The sequence below is a fragment of the Miscanthus floridulus genome, chromosome 3, assembly GCF_019320115.1.
Source record: "Miscanthus floridulus cultivar M001 chromosome 3, ASM1932011v1, whole genome shotgun sequence".
NCBI classification, from domain to species: domain Eukaryota; kingdom Viridiplantae; phylum Streptophyta; class Magnoliopsida; order Poales; family Poaceae; genus Miscanthus; species Miscanthus floridulus.
Window position 1 is genome coordinate 72,629,881 of NC_089582.1, and position 22,526 is coordinate 72,652,406.

Here is a 22,526-nt window from a genome sequence, read left to right on the forward strand (position 1 = left end):
TGGAGAAAAATTATGGTCATGGTGATGGAGGTGGCTGAAAGAGAAGATCAAGTGCTCTAACTTGGAACAGAAGAAAGAGAAAAACAAAAACCAATGATGATCAAGGCAAATGTATCAATAGGTTTTTGTTTCAGCAATCAAGACACCATAGAGGGTGTGATTGGGTTTAAGATAGATAGTCGTACTATGAAGAGGGGAAAATCATGGTTAAAATGGTTATCAAGTGCCACTAGGTGAATTCATATTTGCATATGCATTAGGACCTAGTGTGCTAACTTTGAGCCCTTGAAAATTCTTTGAAAATATGCTAACACATGTGCATAATGGTAATACACTTGGTATTTAGCACTTGGGAGCAAGGGTGAAGAGATTGGGGATGAAATTCTTTGAAAATGATCGACCAGACTCTAGCTTAGGGTGGACTAGACTTAGCGGTGTCGGGTCCGGTGCCTAACCCTAGGCCTACGGGCTTTGCTGCGGTTGAACTGGACCCTGCCAGGGCAAGGGTCTGGACCATCTTCACCACATCCGGTTGATCAGTGAAGGTGGCGCGTGGGACATGTGGTGTTGCGAGGATGATCGGTGATGCTCTGGACTCTATGGGTGAGTCCGGTCGGTTGAACTAGACCTAGTTCGGAGGCGTGTGAGCCTCTCTACGTAAAATTTTCCTCGATCGGACTCTGGTGAACAAGTTGGTCCAGATGCGCCGCTGCCACTATGCGCGCGTCTGGTCAGGACACGTGGCAAGGCAACAAGCAAGGGCAGTCAGACCGGACCTAGTTGGTGCGTTCGGTTGCCTGGACCGAATAGGGTCCAGTCACTTTGGAGCTCTCTTGATCGTCTCTAGAATCAACTAGACTCGCGCACGTTGAGGGTCCAGATGCTAGCCTATGGGTCCAGTCCAGAGCTCTGCCATAGCCGTTGAAGGCGCCAATGGTTGAATTTGATTGAGGGGCTTATGTGGCACGCTGTGGTTCACTGGTGTAGCGACTAGACCCATAGTGTAGCGGTCCTGACCAGGGTTCGGTCGCTGGGTCTGGTGCCCCTTCGATAGCCCAATGACTAGTGTGACTTGGGGGCTCTATGAATAGAGCTTGGCTAGCTCTAACTCACTCTCTTAGACATTTTGATTATCCATAGATCCTTGTGAGCTAAGTCAAACCTCTCCCACTCAATCTCTTGCTTGATTGTGCATCCAAGTGAATTGGGAGTGATCCAAAGTGCATTTGCTTGAGTGATTACATCTAGTGGCACTTGGGGATCGTTCTAGCTACAGTTTTCTTATTAGTTTTGGTGGTTGCCGCCACCTAGACGACTTGGAGCAGCTTGAGGAGGTTGGTACATGTTGGTGAATGTTCATGGCCATCTCCCGATGGATTTATGAGGGGTTCTTGGGCTTATTCCCCGGCGGGGCGCCAAAAGCACTGTTTATGTCCTGAGCAACGGCACTAGAAATGCTTGCCGATGGTTCGTATGTGTGTATGTAGGAAAGGGGATTCTGCAAGCGCACATAACTATCGTGTAGCACTTCGCTTGGTGAGTACTAACTGTCAAATTTATATTTTTCCAAAGGAAGGCGGGAGGACATGTTGGGATCTGTGGTTAGGTAGACTAAGTAAGTATGTCTAGCAACATGGGGGTGATGAGGGTAGTATGGATGATGGATGGAAAAAGATAAAAAAGGGTTGATCACACCAGCAGAGGTAACTAGAAGTCTAGTGTAGTTGAGTGTAAGAAGTAAAGTATGTAATCTTAAAGCAACAAAAGTAACTTAATGATAGTGAGAACGTCCTTAGTACGAGGAGCATATTTGCGTTGGATTTAACCAAACACGAAGCACCACGAGCGTTATTTTCAATTCGTTTGCTCTTATAAATTAGCTAAGACTTAAGATGCCGAGCGTACAACGCATAGGGGATACTGACATTACACTTTTGATTGATGAAATAACAAAATGCACACATTAGATAGGGATAAGGATAACCAATGGTAGGATGGTCATTATATTTCATGGCCATCCTTGCTTCCTGTGTCGAAGGCTAAGACAAGTACTGTGAAACATGGGGAGTAAATACATATGTATATAACTATATATATACACCGATGTGCAACAATTAGTCGTTACTTCCAAATGCACACTTCGTGCACTGGTAGAGAACCGAGCTTTACTCCCGGTGGGGAACCCCCTCTAGTCCCGGTTCCCCACCCGGGAGCAAGCATCCGGGACTAAAGGGGGGGTCCTTTAGTCCCGGGTCAGGAACCGGGACTAAAGGAGGACCTTTAGTCCCGGTGGGTAACACCAACCGGGACTAAAGGTGCCTCCTGACATGCCACGATGGCCGGCACCTTTAGTCCCGGTTGGTAATACGAACCGGGACTAAATGTTTTTTTTCTTTTTTCTTTTCTTTTCATTTTTTTCTTTTCTTTTCAAAATAGGTTTTCGAAGTCGTATTGTATGTTGCTAATTATACATTTATATGCGCATATAGTATGTTTCGTTCAAGCACAATGAACGTATTAAATCACACAATTCAAGCATAGAAATATATATATGCATGCATGCATCATATATATATTTACATGCATGCATGCATATGTGTATTTTACATTATATTATTTCATGTGCATATATTACAAAAGATTACATTACAGTTGTTGTGACATAACAAGTTTCCTCTCATCCTCTAGCTTGGCTTCAATGGCAGTGTTGGGTCGAAGTAGAACTCGCCCTTGAAATCGATGACCTGCTCATTAAAAAATCCGGCTATAGACTCTTGAATTGCTTTGATTTGGTCTTGCCGTATGACCTTTTCCTCCAACCATCGAGTCTACAGGTTTGAATTAAAGGAAAATAAATTAATATATGTACATATATATATATATAAAGACATAGTAACACAATCAATAATAATAATTAAATGAATATATAGTGTATTTTTAACGTACTTTGAGTCTCTCTGTAGGAGTTCTTTGGGAGAGCACCTTGATAAACTTGCAAACATAGTAACCACAGTAGTTGTTCCCCTGTTCCTGCCTCAGACACCACTTTACGAGAAAAAGATTTGTCATCCAATCTGGTGATCCGGTGAAAGCTATATGTTTAATTAATAAAGATGATGCGATTCAGGGGACTTACTTTCAAAGGGATTACATTCAGTGGCGCTTTGCATTTTTCCATGTGTTGCTTCTAATAAAGGTTTTCCAAACACTGCCCAATAAAAAAATTGCCACGTCATCAGATATAGTTAATCATCATATTTGTGTGTATATATAGTTGCTAGAGATCCCGAAATTACCTCTGGATAATATCTATCATATCTTGGTAGTCTTGTTGTGGTTTTCTCATCGAGTAATAGATTATCAAGTGACTTTTCACCAGATCGATGTCCATCAATATCCAGTGATTGCTGCATGTGTTTATAGGATATAACGCATAACACTCATTAATTAACTAGAATCAACATATGAGCCATTAAGGATATGATCGACATGATTAACACTCACTTGAAGTTATAGGGAAAGAGTATATCCTTCTTGTGGCGTTGGTTTACTAAGAAGTTCATGAGGTTACTCTCTGACTTAGACTTCCAATTAGTCTTTGGAGTAATTGGGTCTTTGAATACTATATGGGGATCAACAAAACCAATTTCATTGCAGCCTTCCTTTCTGAGCTCTGTCATTGTAAATCTGCATATATATAGTACTTGTTAGGATAATTTATATGCATATACACACATATGATGAGTTTAATAATAGATCGAAAGAATTATTACTTACAGGCAATAGCAGCTAATGATAACTTTGTCCAGAGAGGTCAGGTGGCATAGTTGATGAAATTCTACAAAGTCAACATACATAACATCATCGCCATGGAACCAATGTTCGTCTCTAATTCTGACACCAACGCAGAAGTCTCCACTGGTAGACGCCTGCATGTACCACTTGTTTAGCAGGTACATTTGCGTCCCCAGATCAGATAAGGCTTGAGGGTTGTATAGACTCTGGCCTAGTACAAATTTTTTCTTCCAAATATCAACCTCCGCCGCACTCTCAATGTTTCCATCACCAAACATCTGGTAAAGGTCGAGACCAGTCTCATCAAGAAATTCACCAAGGTGATCCAAATCGACATCCGGAGGTATGTTTGCCTGATGCATTAATCCTAAATTCGAACCATATTCATTACCAACAACTAGCGGGGGGATTGATTGGTGCGCTTGTTGTCCGAGTTGGGCAACTCCTTTCCCTGCCCGCTTCTTTTTCTGTGCCACCTCAATTGACTTGGTGAGAGTGCGGTCATAGTCTGATAAGGTTGATTTGGACGGCTTACGAGATTCCCACTGTTGTTGCTGGTAAGAAGTCACCTTTTTTCTTAGAATATCTGGAGCTACGAAGAAGTACAGTTTCTCCGGGTTTCTCCTTGCTTCTTGATTCATTTTAAGTTTGTCATAGAATCTAGACATGTCTTTTTTATATGCATCAGTTCCTTCTTCCTTCTCTTCAGATATTATTTTGGGAATAGCCCTTGGTTTCACGGTGGCTTTCTTTGCAGGCGGGGACTGGTTCTTCATTTGAGGGGCTGGCCTCTTGCTAGGCTTCTTGGTAGGCGGGGGTGGGGGAGGCGTTGAAGACCTCCTTGGAGGTGTTGGCAGCGGCATTGGAGACCTCCTTGGAGGTGGCGGCTGCGGCGTTGGAGACCTCCTTGGAGATGGTGTGGATGCAGCCTCGTCTTCCAACACAATGTCATCGTACAGAGCACTATGATGATCTGGTGATTGAACAATTGGATTTAGGTTGGGGGAGGATCTGCTACAAAAAAAAGGAATGACATATTATTATGAGCAGATTGTTAATTATTTAAGCCAATACAAATTAATGATGTAGTGTTTTCATCCGCACGTACCTATGGTGAGGTAGTTCAGGAGGAGGTGGAGCCGACATCCCTGGAATGATGATGTAGCGCTTGTGCCATAGAATGAATGTCTTCTCCGCTTCTCCTAGAGTCTTCTCGCCATCACCTCCAGGAATGTCAAGAGGCAAATCACTAAAACCTTTTTCAGCTTTATCTACCGAGATGGTAGCATATCCTTCTTGGATTATATTCCCATGAATCCTTGGTGTCTTGGTTCGGTCGATAGGATTAACAAGACCGATAGCCACCTTGATTGTGGAATTCTCCTTTGGAATGTGTAGCTCACACGTTGTACAAGGTTCAGTGACATCATCCATAGGGAAGCGTAGTCCTATGTCCCCTTGATTTGGTATCTCCATGGAAGCGCAGCTGCTTTTCAACTGAACAGATTGGCTAATGTTGATTCCTGGCTCTGATGCCTGCTTGCTTGCACTCACTGCTATTTGCACTTGCCTTCTGATTTCCTCCTGCATTCTCGCTTCAAGGTTTTTTCCCGCTCCTGTGCTTCACGCACCGCTTCCTCCAACCTCTGGAGCCGCTGTGCCTCTTCTTCCTTCTTTCTCTGGCGACTTCTGTAGGAAGGTCTGTCCTGAGGGAATCCATGCTCCCATGAGACACTTCCTTTGCCTCTAGTTCGGCCACCATGTTCAATAGTCCCGATGGCGTATGTCAGCTCATCCTTCTCTCTGTTGGGCCTGAACGCACCACTAGCAGTAGCTCTCTGAGCATAAAACAATCTTTCTGCTGCTTCTTGCAGTCTTGCGCCATAAACGCACTTCCCTGTCTCCTGGTCTAGTGTTCCCCCATGACCGAAAAACCAATTCTTTGCATGTTCTCCCCACTCGAGTGATTCTGGTCTGATACCCTTGGCAAGAAGGTCTGCTTCCATTTTGTTCCACTTCTTAATGGCAGTCGGGTAGCCACCTGATCCCAAGGTATGGTGGTATGTCTTCTGTTGGGCATTACGTTGGTTCTCTATCATCCGACTCACACCCTCTTCCGAAGTCTTGTACTGTACAAACTCATCCCAATAGGGCCTCTGCTTTGAGATCGGGCCTGGGACAGTAAAATCTAGTGCTATGTTCTTCTTGACATACGTCGTGTATAGGTGTTTCTTCCAAGTCTGAAACTGGGTGGCCATCTTCTTCATTGCCCAATCCCTAACTCGCTCCTTCAATTCATCACCATCTATTATATCATCATAACCATCTGTTTGGAGCATGAAATGTACCAAGACATCATTCCAAATTAACGCCATGTCACGATCGGAGACAAAACTGATATGAGGAGCATTGGTCTTCTTATTCCATTCATGGGTACTAATCGGGAGCCGGTCCCATACAAGGTAACCACAGTGGTGCACAAATTTTATTTTATTCGCCCCCCCGGTTCTCCTGTATCCATATTGAACTCCGAGATGATGAAGCGGCCCTCCAATGGCTTTTTGGGACCTCGAACATTTTTACTCTTCGTTGTAGTTGTTGATGTCGATCCAGAGGGCTACAAAACATAAACATTATTTTTAATGTCATGAGCACACATAAGACATATGATAATATATATAGCTAATAATAAAAAATATATACTTGGCCAATCTGTTGTTGCTCATTTTGTTCAAGAGCTAAGTACTGACTCCTGTCATCTGCATCCTCTTGCACGTTATTTTTAGCACCATCATCGCCGGCAACTTGAGTGCCAGTGTTGATCAAATTCATCATCAACTCCTCCTCATCCATGTTTCTCGGGTCGGCCATCTAGCTTCAAAAAACAAAACCAATATATAGTACGTTAAATCTTTGCTTACATGCGTAAAATCTACGAACAATATGCATTATTAAATCTTGCCCCTCGGTCACGGACGCAATTCGCCACACTAGGACGAACTACGTCGGTACTAGGGCGAATTAGGGCTATACATAAACGGCCGAGGGCAAATTGCGTCGGTGACTAGGGTGAACCACGTCGGTGACATCAACAGCGCGGTTCGCCCTGGTGTGATTGTTTAGCATTAACGATAACGATAATACGAATGTTGATCAACTAGGCCACGAGAAAGGGCGGTGTGACAAGAGTGGCGGTGCTCCACTCCGCCGTATATATGTCTGTACACATGGGTGAACGAGGGCGGCGGTGCTCCGCCGTATACATAGAAACGCATGGACGAACGAGGGCGGCGGTGCTCCGCGACGTATATATACATGCATATGAATACAAATGACGTATATATACGTGTCGGCGCGGTGGCCGGTGTGCTGACGACGACGACGTGAGGCGGGCCGGCGTGCTGACGACGACGACGACGTGAGGCGGGCCGGGGCGGTGTCGGTGCATGATGTTGTGATCCTATGTACCATGTGAACCATGTAGTCATTCATCATATGAGAAAATTCTATGTTCATAATGTAAGTATAAGTCATTATGAAATGTAAGTATATGTGTCTTATTGCTAATATAACCACTACTATTTCCGAAATGATAAGAATTTATTTTCTTCTTCTACAGGCGATCTCTGATGCTATGATATAAAGTTTGAAGATAGTCTTCCTGGAAAAAATATGTAATGCTCATATTACTTTAGCAACATTAATATATTATATCTGTATATTCAAAGTTCACAAATGAAGAAATGTTGAAGTTTTCCTTCATTTGTCTGTAGCCATGCATGCAAGTCCAACCAAAACTGCTTACATCATCACATGTGATATTTTTTATAAACTAAAAAACGCTTAGTTTACAAACTGGGTATCAAAATTGAGTTCCTATTTGACCATTATATATCCTACAACAAATCCTTCAAAAAAAGACCCTACATGAATATATTTGGATAAAATTTCGTTAACAAACATTGATCTATGAAGATAGAAAAAAATCTTCTATTGAAACTGCATCTTGGAATAATGGCATATCATATAGTGATGAATATATGGCAGTTGATGGGCTGGATCATTTTCAGCTTTAGTGACAACGACAATGGTTTTCAAATAATATATAGCATGTTTATTATACAAGCCATGGATTTACATCGATCTAATTAATTTCTAAAGTAATTTCATTGGTGGTCCTTAATTAAACTTGTCATGAGTTCAGGTCCCAGTGATCTTAAAATGTATTTTAGTACCATAAAATGCAGTTTTTGACACTCTAAACTTGCTAATTTATCCATATAATATCCAAATATTCAAAACTTGCGTTAAGATATGGTTTTGAGATGTGAGCTTGACAACTCCATCTTTCTCTCTTTGGCCTCGCTCGCTGCATAGAGTTCCAAATATTCATTTTCAGTTCCTAGATTTTGTGATTCAAAATTTGGAATTTTCAATCGACCTCGAGCGTTGACATGGCTTACACCAAAGTTGTAGTTTTCGACGTGATCTATAACTCGGCAGTGGAGGGCTCGGGTGAATGTACAAAGAGATCGACGAACATATCACCTCGAGCTTGGCAGTGGAGGGCCTTGGGTGCGGTGGGGCCACGAGCGCGGTGGAGGGCCTCGGGCGCGGAGGAGGGCGCGGTGGAGGGCCACGGGCGCGCGTGGAGGAGGGGCACGGGCGCGCGCGGTGGAGGCCGCACGAGGAAGAAGAGGGCGGCGCCGGTGTCACGGAAGGCGAACGGACGCGGTGGAGGCGGCGTGAGGAAGAAAAGGGTGGCGGTGTTCGACGAGGAAGAAGACGAGTGAATCGATCTGCGCCAAGCGCTGGAGGTTATATATCAGAGAGAATTACTCCCGGTGCCAGCCACCAACCGGGAGTAAAAACACTTTACTCTCGGTGCGTATTACCAACCAGGAGTAAAGGTACCTTTACTCCCGGTGCGTGTTACCAACCGGGAGTAAAGGTATACCTTTACTCCCGGTTGGTAACACGCACCGGGAGTAAAGGATTTTTTTGGCGGGCCACGAAACTGCAACCCACCTTTACTCCCGGGTGGGCTTCCCACCCGGGAGTAAAGGTGGCCTGTAGTTTCGTTTCCCGCCTGTTTTAAGCAATAGTCTTGTTAAATACAATAGAAATGCAATAGTTTTTGTTAAATACATAGTAAATTAAATAAAAGGCATAAAATTATTTTGTTAAAAATATGAATTTTCTTTTTGTTTATTGCACATAGGAAAAATCTATAACCTAACTTTTTTTATTTTTTGTTAGAATTATAAAACATAATGTAACTAATATTTATTATTTCGTTAATGCAAAAATATAGTGTTTAATTAAAATTATTAAAACTATTGGTTTTGGACAGGAAATTTGTTTTCACATCATTTTAACGTTAATATTTTAATTTTTCATCACTCAGTATCCTAATTTACCTTTTTGAGAGAGAAATCCCACCAAATCAAACATTGATTTAATTTGAAACATGACATAATAAACATCTGAATTCACAATTATTACATAATATCTCAAACACACACTATATTAAATCACTATATCATCAAGTGGGCACAGCAGTGAACTTCTTCTTTACGTATGTCCCTTGGTTATGATCGCTTCGTAACCATGGAGTGTCCTCATCATTTACCAAGATGCTAGGGTCTTTGTTCACTTTGAAGGGCGGAATTCGGTCATCCTTTTCATATTCTTCTGACATGTCCGACTTGTCCTCAATTCCCACAATGACTCTTTTCCCTGAAAGAACTATGTGGCGCTTTGGCTCTTTGGTTGAGTCATTATCGTTTTTCCCTCTTTTTGGTTTGGTAGACATATCATTGACATAGAACGCCTGATTCACATCCTTGGCAAGGACGAATGGTTCATCTTTGTACCCAATATTACTAAGGTCTACTGTTGTCATTCCATACTCGTTGTCTACTGTTACCCCGCCTCCGGTCACCTTGACCCATTGGCACTTGAACAATGGGATCTTCAAAGTAGGTGCATATTCTAGTTCCCATATTTCATCTATGCGTCCATAATATGTCTGCTTATTCCCATTTGGGTCTGTGGCATCTATGCGGACACCACTGTTTTGGTTGGTACTCCTTTTATTTTGGGCTACTGTGTAGAATATGTTCCCATTTATCTCGTACCCTTTGTATGTGACGATATGCCATGATGGTTGCATAGCCAATAAATACAGTTGCTCATGGATGCTCTCATCACATTGACATTTTTTTCGCAACCAACCGCCGAAAGTTTCCATGTGCTTATGCGTAATCCAAGCTTCAGTCTTCCCTGGAAACTCGGATCGTAAGAGATCCTTGTGTGTCTCAATATACGAATCTACCAAAGAGGAGTTCTGTAGAACTATGTAGTGCGCTTTATTGAAATAATCATCATCCGTACCAATATATGTTTTCCTCTCTAGTGTCCCCTTTCCGCTTAGTCTCCCCTCATGTCTCGATTTAGGAACACCAATCGAGTCAAGGTCGGGAATAAAGTCAACACAGAACTCAATGACCTCTTCTGTTCCATAGCCCTTGGTGATGCTTCCTTCTGGGCGAGCACGGTTGTGAACATATTTCTTCAGGACTCCCATGAATCTCTCTAAGGGGAACATTGTGTAGGAACACAGGACCGAGAGTGAAAATCTCCTTGACTAGGTGAACTAGGAGGTGTGTCATAATATCAAAGAAGGAAGGAGGGAACACCAACTCAAAGCTGACGAGACATTGAACCACATCCATCTGTAGTTTAGCTAGATCAGTTGGATCAATTGCCTTCTGAGAAATTGCATTGAGGAATGCACATAGCTTCACAGTGGCTAGACGTACATTTGGAGGTAGAATTCCTCTTAATGCAACTGGAAGTAATTGCGTCATGAGAACATGACAGTCATGGGACTTTAAGTTACAGAATTTCTTCTCTGGCACATTTATAATATCCTTTATATTCGAGGAGAATCCAGATGGTACCTTGATGTTGTTTAAGCATTCAAATATGATTTCCTTCTCCTCTTTGCTTAGAGTGTAGCTAGCAGGACGTAAGTAATAGCGTCCATCATCTGTCTTCTCTGGATGCAGGTTGTCTCTTTCTCTCAAACAACGCAGGTCCTGTCGTGCTTCAAATGTGTCCTTAGGCTTTCCATACACACCCATAAAGCCTAGCAGGTTCACACAAAGATTCTTCGTCAGGTGCATCACGTCGATCGAGCTACGGACCTCTAGGACTTGCCAATAGGGTAGGTCCCAAAATATGGACTTCTTCTTCCACATGGGTGCGTGACCGTTAGCGTCTTTCGGAATAGGTTGGCTTCCATGTCCTTTTCCAAAGATGACTTTCACATCATTGACCATATCGAGTACATCCTCACCAGTTCGGTTGCGAGGCTTGGTCAGGTGATCTGCCTTTCCTTTAAAATGCTTGCCTTTCTTTCTTACGGGGTGATTTGTAGGAAGAAATCGACGATGGCCAAGGTACACGACCTTTCGACATTTTTTCAAGAATACACCTCTAATATCACCGAAGCAGTGTGTGCATGCATTATATCCCTTGTTTGACTGTCCTGAAAGATTACTTAGAGCAGGCCAATCATTGATTGTTACGAACAACAATGCTCGCAGATCAAAGTGTTCCTATTTGTACTCATCCCACACACATACACCTTCTTTATTCCACAAAATGAGAAGTTCGTCAATAAGTGGTCTCAGGTACACATCGATGTCATTGCCAGGTTGCTTCGGGCCTTGGATGAGCACATGCATCATAATGAACTTCCACTTCATGCATAACCAAGGAGGAATGTTGTAGATACTTAGAGTAACAGGCCAAGTGCTATGACTACTGTTCTGCTCTCCAAAAGGATTGATACCATCTGTACTTAAAGCAAACCTTAAGTTTCTTGCGTCATTTGCAAACTCCGGGAATTCTCTGTCGATTGCTCTCCACTGGGACCCATCAGCAGGGTGTCTCAACATATTGTCTACCTTACGGTCTTCTTTGTGCCATCGTAACAATTTTGTATGTTCTTTGTTTCTGAACAGACGTTTCAAGCATGGTATTATAGGAGCATACCACATAACCTTGGCAGGGATTTTCTTACGCGGACGTTCGCCCTCAACATCACCAGGGTCATCTCGCCTGATCTTATACCGCGACGCATGGCATACCGGGCATGCATCCAATTTCTCGTACTCTTTGCCATAGTACAGGATGCAGTCATTAGGACATGCATGTATCTTCTCTATTTCTAGCCCCATAGGACAGACAACTTGTTTTGCTCTGTAGGTAGTGGCGGGCAATTCATTGTACTTCGGAAGCATCTTCTTTTGGATTTTTAGTAACTCTCCAAATCCCTTATCAAATACACCATTCTTTGCCTTCCATTGCAGTAATTCTAGTGTGGTTCCCAACTTTTTCTGCCCTGCATCACAAGTTGGGTACAACAATTTCTTGTGATCTTCTAGCATCCGCTCGAACTTGATCTTCTCCTTTTCACTTTCACATTCTCTTTGTGCGTCACGAATGACCTGACAAAGATCATCAGCCGGCTCATCTTCTGCGGCTACCTCTTCTTCAGCTTCTCCCATTGCAGTATCATTGAAGCACGCACCATCAAGAATAATATCATTGTCGTCCCATTGTTCTTCTTCACCTTCTTCCATTACAACACCGGTTTCTCCGTGCTTTGTCCAACAAATATAGTTTGGCATGAAACCCGACTTGAACAAGTGTGAATGAAGAGTCCTTGAGCAAGGATATTCAACCGTATTCTTACATATGGCACATGGGTAGCACATGAAACCGTCGCATTTGTTTGCCTTGGCCGCACGTAACAAAGAATGCACGCCGTCAATGAACTCTTGGGAGCGGCGATCAGCATTATACATCCAATGACGGCTCATCTGCATTACATGACATAAATATCATATTAAAACCTAGATCATAATTAATTATTTATACAACATACGTGCCACCACAAAAGATACAAATTTATGAAAGCATCGCTACAATGTAGACAATCCCAACTACCACTAAAAGAACTAAAGCTAAAATACATTTCAGGAGCACAAGGATTTCGTGACCAATCTCAACTAAAACAGACAGATCCTCCGATTGTGCAACATTTTTGGGCTTCTTCTGCTGGATCACTGCCTCATTAGCCGCCGTATCTGCCTGTTGTGCAAGATATTTTTGCACGAGTTCAACATACTCTTCCTCCCAGTAGAAGCCTGAATATCGTCCACTGCCATCCCACTGAAATTAAAACAAAAAATTAGAACTTTAATCACAACCGTCATGAAAATAGGTATAAACTAACCATAATCATTAAATACGATAAAATAACTCACATTACGATCCGGACACTTGTAGACGATACGATCCTTGTTGGGACCCTCCTTCTTCACTCGGTACTCTATCATAATCTTCATCTCATCACGACACTTGCCGCATGGAATGAGAGGAAGGCCCGGCCTAAGTCGCTTTAGAAACCCATGAGAGGCCGAGGACCCGGAAGCAGTTGCCATCTACTTTCTATACTCATTTTTTAATACACTATAAATTTCTCCTTTTATAAACAAATAAAATTAACAAACTATAAAATTATCTAGATCTCTAAACAATGATATTTTTAATGGTCATTGTGTTCTCGTCTTTTACTGCGGCAGGTAAGTAATTCACATGATATTTCCGCAAATTAATAGAAGAATGGGAGTGTACACACATAACAGACTACTACGACGATATCGGGACGTGTGAATAAATAACCATCCGTACTAGTTGACCTTGCTTACGTGATCATCTCGGCGAGCATTTCTCCACCGGACGGCACCGTACTTGGCCACGGAAGAGCTCCAATTCTACGAGGAAGGGAACACGGTCTTCCACGACCGTTGCCGCTCTCCCTCGTAGAATCAAAGCTCCTCCTTGACGTCCGTTACCGCTCGGCAGAGAACATGCTCGCCGAAATGAACACGGTCCGCTAGTTCAACTAGTACGGATTTTCTATAATTTTCTAACTATTTTCTAAGTTTTTCATTTCATAAAAAGTTAAAATAAAAAGTACGGTGATTGATAGACTACTGCGACGATATCGGGACATGTGAATAAATAACCATCCGTACTAGTTGAACTTGCTTACGTGATCATCTCGGCGAGCATTTCTCCACCGGACGGCACCGTACTTGGTCAAGAAAGAGCTCCGATTCTACGAGGAAGGGAACACGGTCTCCCACGACCGTTGTCGCTCTCCCTCGTAGAATCAAAGCTCCTCCTTGATGTCCGTTACCGCTCGACAGAGAACATGCTTGCCGAGCTGAACACGGTCCACAAGTTCAACTAGTACGGATTTTCTATAATTTTCTAACTATTTTCTAAGTTTTTATTTATATATACTACGTTTAGGTACGGTGATTGACAGACTACTGCGACGATATCGGGACATGTGAATAATTAACCATCCGTACTAGTTGACCTTGCTTACGTGATCATCTCGGCGAGTATTTCTCCACCGGACGGCACCGTACTTGGTCAAGGAAGAGCTCCGATTCTACGAGAAAGGGAACACGGTCTTACACGACCGTTGTCGCTCTCCCTCGTAGAATCAAAGCTCCTCCTTGACGTCCGTTACCGCTCGGTAGAGAACATGCTCGCCGAGCTGAACACGGTCCGCAAGTTCAACTAGTATGGATTTACTATAATTTTCTAACTATTTTCTAAGTTTATATTTATATATACTTTAACCTTCTTTCATGTAAATATGCAAGCTTGAAGTGATTTTGAGCTCAAATTGCTTACAAATGAAAAAAATCGCAATAAAGAACCATAAATATATATAATGAACAAAATGGCATAAGAAAATGGTAAAAAATGAGAGTATGAGATTGGTAACCTTTACAACTGAAGAATCGACGGAGGAATCGAAGAAATCGACGGAGGAATCGAAGAATAGATGGAGGAACAATGGAGGAAGGGAGGAAGCAAGAACACTACTGCAGTGAGCTTCAAAATGTGCTGAGCTCGGGCTCGGGGAGGAAGGAGGAGACGGCCGATTTATAAAGGGAGAACATTTAGTCCCGGTTGGTGGATCCAACCGGGACTAAAGGTAACTTTCCAACCCCGGGCGCAGCCACGGCTCGGGAGTAGACCTTTACTCCCGGTTGGAGCCACCAACCGGAAGTAAAAGTATACCTTTAGTCCCGATTGGTGGCTCCAACCGGGACTAAAGGTCCCTGCCACCTCTGTCTGGCGCAGTAACCGTTGGGCAGGGACCTTTAATCCTGGTTGGAGCCTCCAACCGGGACTAAAGGTATTTCTAGTCCCGAGGGCAAAAAATTCCAGGACTAGAGCCCATTTTAACCGAGGATCAAAGGTCTGTTCTCTGCTAGCGGTGCATCTCTTATATGCATGCATATTAGTGATGGATCATGCATGTACAAGCCTACGAATTCAATATAACTGGCGATCCTGCTCTTGTTCTCATACATGTCTGATCCATGATTATGCACGGGTTGATTAATTAATTCCTGGAGAAGAGCCTAGTGGAGACGAAGACGCCAAGTGTGAAGGCGGCGACGGCCGTGGCTATCACCTCCTTGTTCTTATTGACGGCCTCCGCCAACTTCATCCCCTCCTTCATGGCGCGGTCCTTCCGGTGCTCGCACTTCCTCTCCCGCTCCGCCTTGGCCTTGGCCTCCGCCACCCTCGCCCGCGCTGCCTCGACCCTGCGCGCGGCCTCGCGGGCGACCTTCTCCCTGTGGTCGGTCCTCGCCTTGTCATCCTGATGATCTTGTTGTTCATTGTCCCCCCTCGCCTTCTCGCTCGGCTGCGGCGGCGGCGGCGGCGGCGGCGGCGCCGTGCCCTTGGCCTTCTTCACGTCTTCCTCTTTGCTTCCCGCCGTCAAGCTCGTCCTCTCCACCTCGGTCCTCTCTTGGCCAACCTTGGCAGCCTTGTCCTCCTGATCAGCCGCTGGCTTCTTATCGCCGGCGACTCGCGCGTCCTCCTTGGCCTGCGGTGGCGGCGGCGGCGGAGGAGGAGGCGGTGCGGGGGCGGCAGCACCGGCGGGCAGCTTGGGCACGGTGAGCGTGAGTACGTTGCTGTCGAAGCGGCCGGTGATGGTGTCAAGGTTGGCCGTATTGGGCAGCTGGAACGTCTTGTGGAGCCGCAGCGCCTTGCCGTCGCCGCCGGGCGTGGGCTTGCGATGGCCGATGACGGTGAGCCGGCCCTCGCCGTCCACGTGCACCCGAAAGTCCTCCTTCTTGAACCCTTCCATTATTTGATTATTCGGCCAACAAGAAGCAGAAAAAGGTAAGTCTTGAGCGTCGTCAGCTGTCGCCGAAGAGAAACAGTCACCTCACCTGGGAGGTCGAGGCGGAGGAGGTAGCTGGCGCCGTCGTCGAGCCACTCGTAGACGGGGTCCACGTTGTCGGCCGCCGCCGGGGCTTGCGTGCTCGCCATTTCCAGTGGTCGCGACAAGACTGACGGCGCCGCGCGTGCTGATGGTGTTTATGATGAGCCTGGTGCCTTTGGTAGCTTGGTCCGTGGCCGTGAGGAGGAGATGGATGGGCAGAGGCCGCAGCGGATAGGAGCTTCATATTAAGGGGCGCAGCGCGCGAGCCTTGTTTAATGTAGCGGCTCACTCATTCTAAGCTTTTTCCTGAGGGCAAGAAAGTTGTTGTCGATTTCTTTGTGATCACGGAGGCTACCTGCTTCACTACAACGTTTTCCGTTGGTCGCACCAACACGACACGGAAGCGCGGTGCCATGTGTGTTGCTCCGGGCTCTGCCGCATGCCCCAATTCGGTATGGCCAGATTGAAACCCTGGTTGAACAGTTCAACTCACGTCTTGTCCTCACGGATTAGGTGGTGTAAAAACTGTCAATGTCAACTGAGAGTGACAGGAGGCATGCGCTGCTTTGGCTTTGCAAACGATGGCTCAGTTTGACGTAGCCTATATTCAGCTTGTTTGGTTTCCGTTTTTTAGCTGGAACAGTATTTTTTTCCCACCACAATTTAGCTAGAACAGTGTTTTCAGTCGGTTTCAGTTAAAATTCTGCCAATTAAACGGGGCTAATAGCAATATATGCGCCGTTATGTCCTTAACAGCAACTTGCTCTGTACCTTTCTATTTATCGCTATGGTATATGCTCCGTTTAGATTTTCACTTTTCGTCCCTCTCAGGCGCCTGAACGTTCAGGCGATGGTGACAGGCAGTGAGTCTGTGACTGTTGGTAGTAGGACTCTGTTGGTGACAGGCAGTTAGGAGTATGATTGTTGCCTGAAAAACTACTGCATTTCAGATCCGAAATATAGCATATCTCTTATTTTTAAATTTAACTAAGTTTATATAAAATATTAGTAACATTTATATTTCTAAATAATTTTATTATAAAAATAGACTCAACCATCTATCTAATGATTGATACAATCATGTACCATAAATATTAATATATTATATATATTTGGACAAAATCGATTACTGTCCTGTTCGTTTGGGCTTGTTTTGGCTGATAAGCCATGACTAAAAGTACCGTTGGCTGGTTTGATGTGAGAGAAATATTATTCGTTGACTGATAAGCCATGGCTTATAAACGAAATACAACAAGCGAACAGGCTGTACGTTTGAGTTTTTGGAAAGTTAGAACGATGGTTACAAAGGAACATAGGGAGTGCCCTTTTGCAGAATTTTGCTAGGACTCAACGTTGCTTTTCCTTCCCATGTCAAAAAAAAAAAACGTTGCTTTTCCTTTTCATAATCCCAAATAAAAGCTGGAAAATATAATTACATAATATACGTATACCACAGTAAACAATCCCACTATTATCCAGACATCCAAACGCATTACTGAGATGGAATGAACATACAAGTGAACACAGAGTAATCACCCTAAATCCAGACGCATGACTGACGAAGGAATGAACATAGAAGTGAACACAAAGTAGTCACCATCATATTTGACAAGCTTAACAATAGGTCTCAATCAACAGAAATTATTAACAGGGCACTGAGAATTAAAACATAAGGTCAATCCTAATATTTGCCTATGAAATAGATCATGGAGAGAGAAAAAATCTATAATTCAAGATCAAAATGGTGCCGCAAAGATGACTCCAGGCCATGTTTATTCCAATCCACCTGAACCGAAAATAAAAAATCCTAGAGCCCAAAACACTCAGCATTTCAGTGCTTGAGCAACAAGGACAGGCCAACTTTCGTACTCCTCTCAATTGCCTTGGTGTCGACCTCACCAGAGATGGTGATGAATGACTTGGGACGCCATTCATGCTGGACAAGGGCACTGGCCATGCCATAGTTGTTGAAACGTGCCTTGACAGTCGTGTGGGGATCAAGTGAGTGCTGAGACCCAAAGATTAGTGTGCTCTCATTTCTTGAGACGCTGTGAGACAGCTCAGCTCCAACAGCAGTGCCTGAATGATGCTTTACCAAGTGGTAGTAGGATGCAACCAGGGTATCACCATGGTTATTCCTGATTAAGATTTTCATGGTTATTTACCATAGTAAAATAGGAGTGGTTGTAAGACCAATGTTCAGTAAAGATGTGATACTCACAAATGAAGGGAAGCAATAAGATCTGGACTGGTGAGGCTCAGGGCAGCATTGTACTTAGTGAAATTGCTAGTCGCCGTATCAAATGAAACATCAACGCCAACTGAGAGTGCTTTAATTCCAAAGACACCAGAAAGGTTAACCATAGGGTTGGGATTAAGCCCGATGCTTGCATTCACACCAGCATATTCATGTAGGTACTGGAGTTCAAGCTGATAAGACAAAAAAGGAGGATAATTGTTTTCCTTACTGGTTACCATGTTGTTCGACACAGTTGAGCAAATCACAATTGATTAAATCCATAGAGTTAAAAAAAACATACCTTCCCTGACCTCTGGTCCGGAACAACCAAACTGAGAATTGATTTGAGCCCTGGAGTGCCAAACTCATCAACAGTGATTGTTGTCAACAGCTGTAAGATGAATCCAAAAGAAATTCGTAAGTCTCAAGAAAAAAGGTATCCTCACAAGTTGAGAATACTATGCATAAAAAACAGTTAAATGTGCAAACCAAAATAGAACAATGTGAAAAACAAAAGCAGAAACTAGATTCTCATAAACATGGTTAGTTTGATAGAGAGAAGTGGAACACCGTCAAGTTTGCTTACATCTGATTCTGAGTTCGCTTTGACATCAACCATCAATTTCTTGTTCTTAATCTGGGTGTGAAGCTCACCAAAGATGGACTCATTTTTCCTTGTTCCTGCAGCTGTGATTGCCTGTATGGAAAATCAAGATCATTGCCACAGAGCAAATCACATATAGAACTTGAGATACAGAAAACCAATACTGCATTCTGATCCCCTACTCGTCTATTCAGTAAAACATCATCAACTCTCGCGCCTGAAGCTTTGTTGTGTTACCACCTTCAAAATGCACGACGCAGTTACAGGAAAAGGAGGGGAGACCAGAACCACAGTAATTAAGAGAGAGGTTATCCTGAACATGCATAATCTAATCTAGAAAATACAGGACTCCTTATCCTCTTTTTAAAAATAAAAAAAATACAGGACTCCAAGTATGAGATTCGGCACGCATTGTAGATTTGTAGGCAATACTAAAACAGTGATCGCTAGAGGGGACGGCTCTCTACAGAGAACCAGCAAGAGCGACCTAATCGATTGGTCAGTTGGAAATGGGCGTGGAGTTTCCATCTGTTTGGCGACACCGAAAGGAATCGAACTACAAGTAATTCACTCCAATAAGGACTACGTCATGGGGTTCTCATCTAGTGACATGATTAGGAGGAGATGGTGATTGATTAGGAGGGAAGGAGCACTCACGACGCCATGGGGCGAGCAGGTGGTGAGGGAGAACTTCTGGTGCGTGTTGTAGTCCTTGTACAGCAGATCTGCGCGCAAAGGGAAACGAGACACCACGCGTCAGGATCAATCGGTTCCCGGGCACCGGAGAACATGAACAGTACTCAATCAGGAGGTAAGAGGAGGGTAGAGATGGCGTGCTAGACCTCTGGCCTTCTTGCCGATGTCGGTGTAGAGGCCGGGTGCCATGGTGGCGGCGGGCGGCGGCTAGACGAAGACGGGTGGTACGGAGGAGAGAGAGGGGGTGAGATGGCAGCGGCGGAGGCGGCGACCAGTTAAAATGGAGCCGCGGCAGATATTATTGCTTCTTTTTATTTTCCTTTTTTTTTTGGCTTTCAGGAATAATCACGTCATCGTGTCTCCTCGTGCTTCGCGGGACGTGGGATGCAACCCGCGGAGGCGGCCAGCTGGGCCAGGCTCTTCGGGACCCACATCCACGTCACTTGTGGACGCTCGCCGTCGCCTCGCACGTGTGTGGACCGGAAAGTAGTTTCGGCGACCACGGGCTTTTATTGGGCCTCTACGGGTTGCAGCCCGGCCCACAGTTTCCTTAGCCCGGCCAACAGTTTTCCAAAGCCCGTCCGCCAGGGAGCACTATGCTGCAGCTGCACACACGTGCGAGCTAAAAAAAAACTCCTACAATCGACCTTTAAGCTAGCTCTTAGCATTTTTTCACATGATGAGGCGTCTTTGGTGTCCCAGTATAGCAGGTCCTAGGCCCTGATAAAGAATGAGGGTTGTGTTAGGCGCGGCGAGCCAATGTAAAAACTTAACCACTTTTATGAAGATGAAACCCAAAAGAATCCCGTTGGGGCGTAACCTCTTAACGATGTGCTATGTCGGAACCCGGGTATGGTGTTAAATGAGCAAAGTCCGGGTCGTCACCCCCATGACGCGTCGTGTCGCGATCTGGGTACGGTGTCGAGTAAACAAGGATCGGGTCGTTGCATCCTTAGTGGCGCATCACATCTGCGCACGAGTGTGGTGCAAAATGAGCAAGGATCTTCACATCTACCTCAGTGGGTGCAAAGGGTAAAGAAGCTAGTCGAGCCAAATAGAATCCGTTTAGGTAGCTAGAATGTAGGGTCCCTTACGGGTAAATTAAGAGAGTTAGTGGACACAACAGTTAAGAGGCGTATAAATATCTTATGCGTCCAAGAGACTAAATGGAAGGGGCAGAAGGCAAAGGAGGTGGACAATACCAGCTTCAATATCTGGTACACAGGGACAACTTTAAATAAAAATAGAGTAGGAGTTTTGATTGATAAGAGCCTCAAGAATGGCGTGCTGGAGGTGAGAGTGCTAAACTTGTCATTAGTGATATGGTCTTAAACGTAATTAGTGTGTATGCCCCCAAGTAGGCCATGATGAGAGTGCTAAGCGACTTTTCTGGGAAGACTTAAATCGCTTGGTTAGAGCTGTCTCTGATAGCGAGAATCTCTTTATAGGAAGTGATCTTAATGGCTATGTAGGTACATAAGTGCAGGTTTCAAGGCTATTCATGGGGGTTTCAGATATGGTAGTAGGAACCAGGAGGGAGAGGAAGTCTTAGACTTCGCCATAGCTATTGATCTGATGATAGCTAACACTTTCTTTCAGAAGAGATAGTCCTATTTAGTGACCTTTAGTAGCGGCCAGTACTCTAGTCAAATCGACTTTGTCCTTACAAGAAGGAGGGATAAATGAACATGCGTGGACTATAAGGTAATACCTAAAGAATGTGTGGTCGCTCAACATAAGCTGGTGGTGGCTGACTTCCGCTTTCTAGTGTAAGCTCGTGGGAACAAACAAGCTAGGGTTGCTAGAACGTAGTGGTGAAAATTAGAAGGGAGGGCATCAAAGGTCTTTAAGGAAAAGATCATTGAAGAGGGCCCTTAGAAGAATGAAGACGATGCAAATAGCATATGGGAAAAGATGGCAACATGCGTTCGGAAGGTTAATGCTTCAGAGGTTGTGGGGGTACGACCCCAGATACCCATGACAAACCACATGGGCTGCGCCCCCAGGGGTGGCCCAGCCCACAAGATGAAGCCTTATGGGGCACGACTCTACTCGGCGCCTCCCGCAAGACATCGGAAAGATATCCTGAAGATATTACAAGATCTGTTAGGATACGTATGATCCCATGATTCCTGTAATCTGTTATTACTTTTCAGTTATCTCTCAAATCCAACCGACTTGTAACCTTGCCCCTCGGACTATATAAGGTGGGCAGGGACCTTCTCCAAACTCACGTAATATCATACGATAGCCAATACAATCTAACAGACCATAGGATTAGGGTATTACATCATACTGATGGCCTGAACCTATATAACTCGTGTGTCTTTGTTGCCTTCTTGTTCATGATTACATGCCTCTCTGTCGATAAATCTACCTTCGTGGGATACATCTTGGAGGACTGCCAACGATATTCTATCGACAGTTGGCGGGCCAGGTAGGGGTGTGTGTGCTATTTCTATATTGAACAAGATGATACGTTCTGTAGGCTCTTCGTCCTTCCCACAGCCCGACCAGATCATCACAGTCAGATCGATCTTGTGGATCATCAACGCTGACGGAGTCAAAGAGCTCATCGAGCCGGTGTAGATCGATTCTATGCCGATCGCCCCAACACCTATGACTATAGATCTAATCTCGGAACCACCTCTGAGGTCGCCTTCATCGACAACTCGCTGCCCGCTTTCTCGCTACCAGAGGAGGTAGATCAACAACGATGATCTGATCGCATCCATCGATCAGGTTGGTCAGAAGCTCACCGATTGCCTCTCCATCACTGAATTGGCTCTGGACACTCTCGTTCAGCGCCAATCACCCTCTGATCCAGATCTATCAGAGGCTGCTCGGGAAAC

General features: G+C 44.5%; 2 protein-coding genes across 2 annotated transcripts; both read right to left on the reverse strand.

The window, feature by feature from the left end:
- Positions 1-15,158: 15,158 nt before the first annotated feature.
- LOC136545949 (inactive protein RESTRICTED TEV MOVEMENT 2-like) lies at positions 15,159-16,336 on the reverse strand. Its single transcript, XM_066537911.1, has 2 exons — positions 16,143-16,336; positions 15,159-16,050 (listed from the first exon to the last, which is right to left on the reverse strand). The coding sequence occupies exons 1-2, from the start codon at positions 16,240-16,242 to the stop codon at positions 15,305-15,307; spliced, it is 846 nt and encodes a 281-aa protein (XP_066394008.1). The 5' UTR covers positions 16,243-16,336; the 3' UTR covers positions 15,159-15,304.
- Positions 16,337-17,710: 1,374 nt separating this feature from the next.
- On the reverse strand, positions 17,711-19,975 carry LOC136545950 (outer plastidial membrane protein porin). The gene is made up of 6 exons (XM_066537912.1): positions 19,821-19,975; positions 19,636-19,703; positions 18,961-19,071; positions 18,676-18,765; positions 18,357-18,565; positions 17,711-18,273 (listed from the first exon to the last, which is right to left on the reverse strand). The coding sequence occupies exons 1-6, from the start codon at positions 19,861-19,863 to the stop codon at positions 17,967-17,969; spliced, it is 828 nt and encodes a 275-aa protein (XP_066394009.1). The 5' UTR covers positions 19,864-19,975; the 3' UTR covers positions 17,711-17,966.
- Positions 19,976-22,526: the final 2,551 nt, after the last annotated feature.

What these genes read in the sequence shown, in the direction of transcription:
- LOC136545949 (XM_066537911.1), bottom strand. Translation starts at nt 16,242, where the DNA reads ATGGCGAGCACGCAAGCCCCGGCGGCGGCCGACAACGTGGACCCCGTC. An exon ending in CCTCCGCCTCGACCTCCCAG is followed by an intron (nt 16,051 to 16,142) that starts GTGAGGTGACTG and finishes AAATAATGGAAG; the next exon opens with GGTTCAAGAAGGAGGACTTT.
- LOC136545950 (XM_066537912.1), bottom strand. Translation starts at nt 19,863, where the DNA reads ATGGCACCCGGCCTCTACACCGACATCGGCAAGAAGGCCAGAG. An exon ending in CCTGCTCGCCCCATGGCGTC is followed by an intron (nt 19,072 to 19,635) that starts GTGAGTGCTCCT and finishes TTTTCCATACAG; the next exon opens with GCAATCACAGCTGCAGGAAC. An exon ending in CGGACCAGAGGTCAGGGAAG is followed by an intron (nt 18,566 to 18,675) that starts GTATGTTTTTTT and finishes TTGTCTTATCAG; the next exon opens with CTTGAACTCCAGTACCTACA.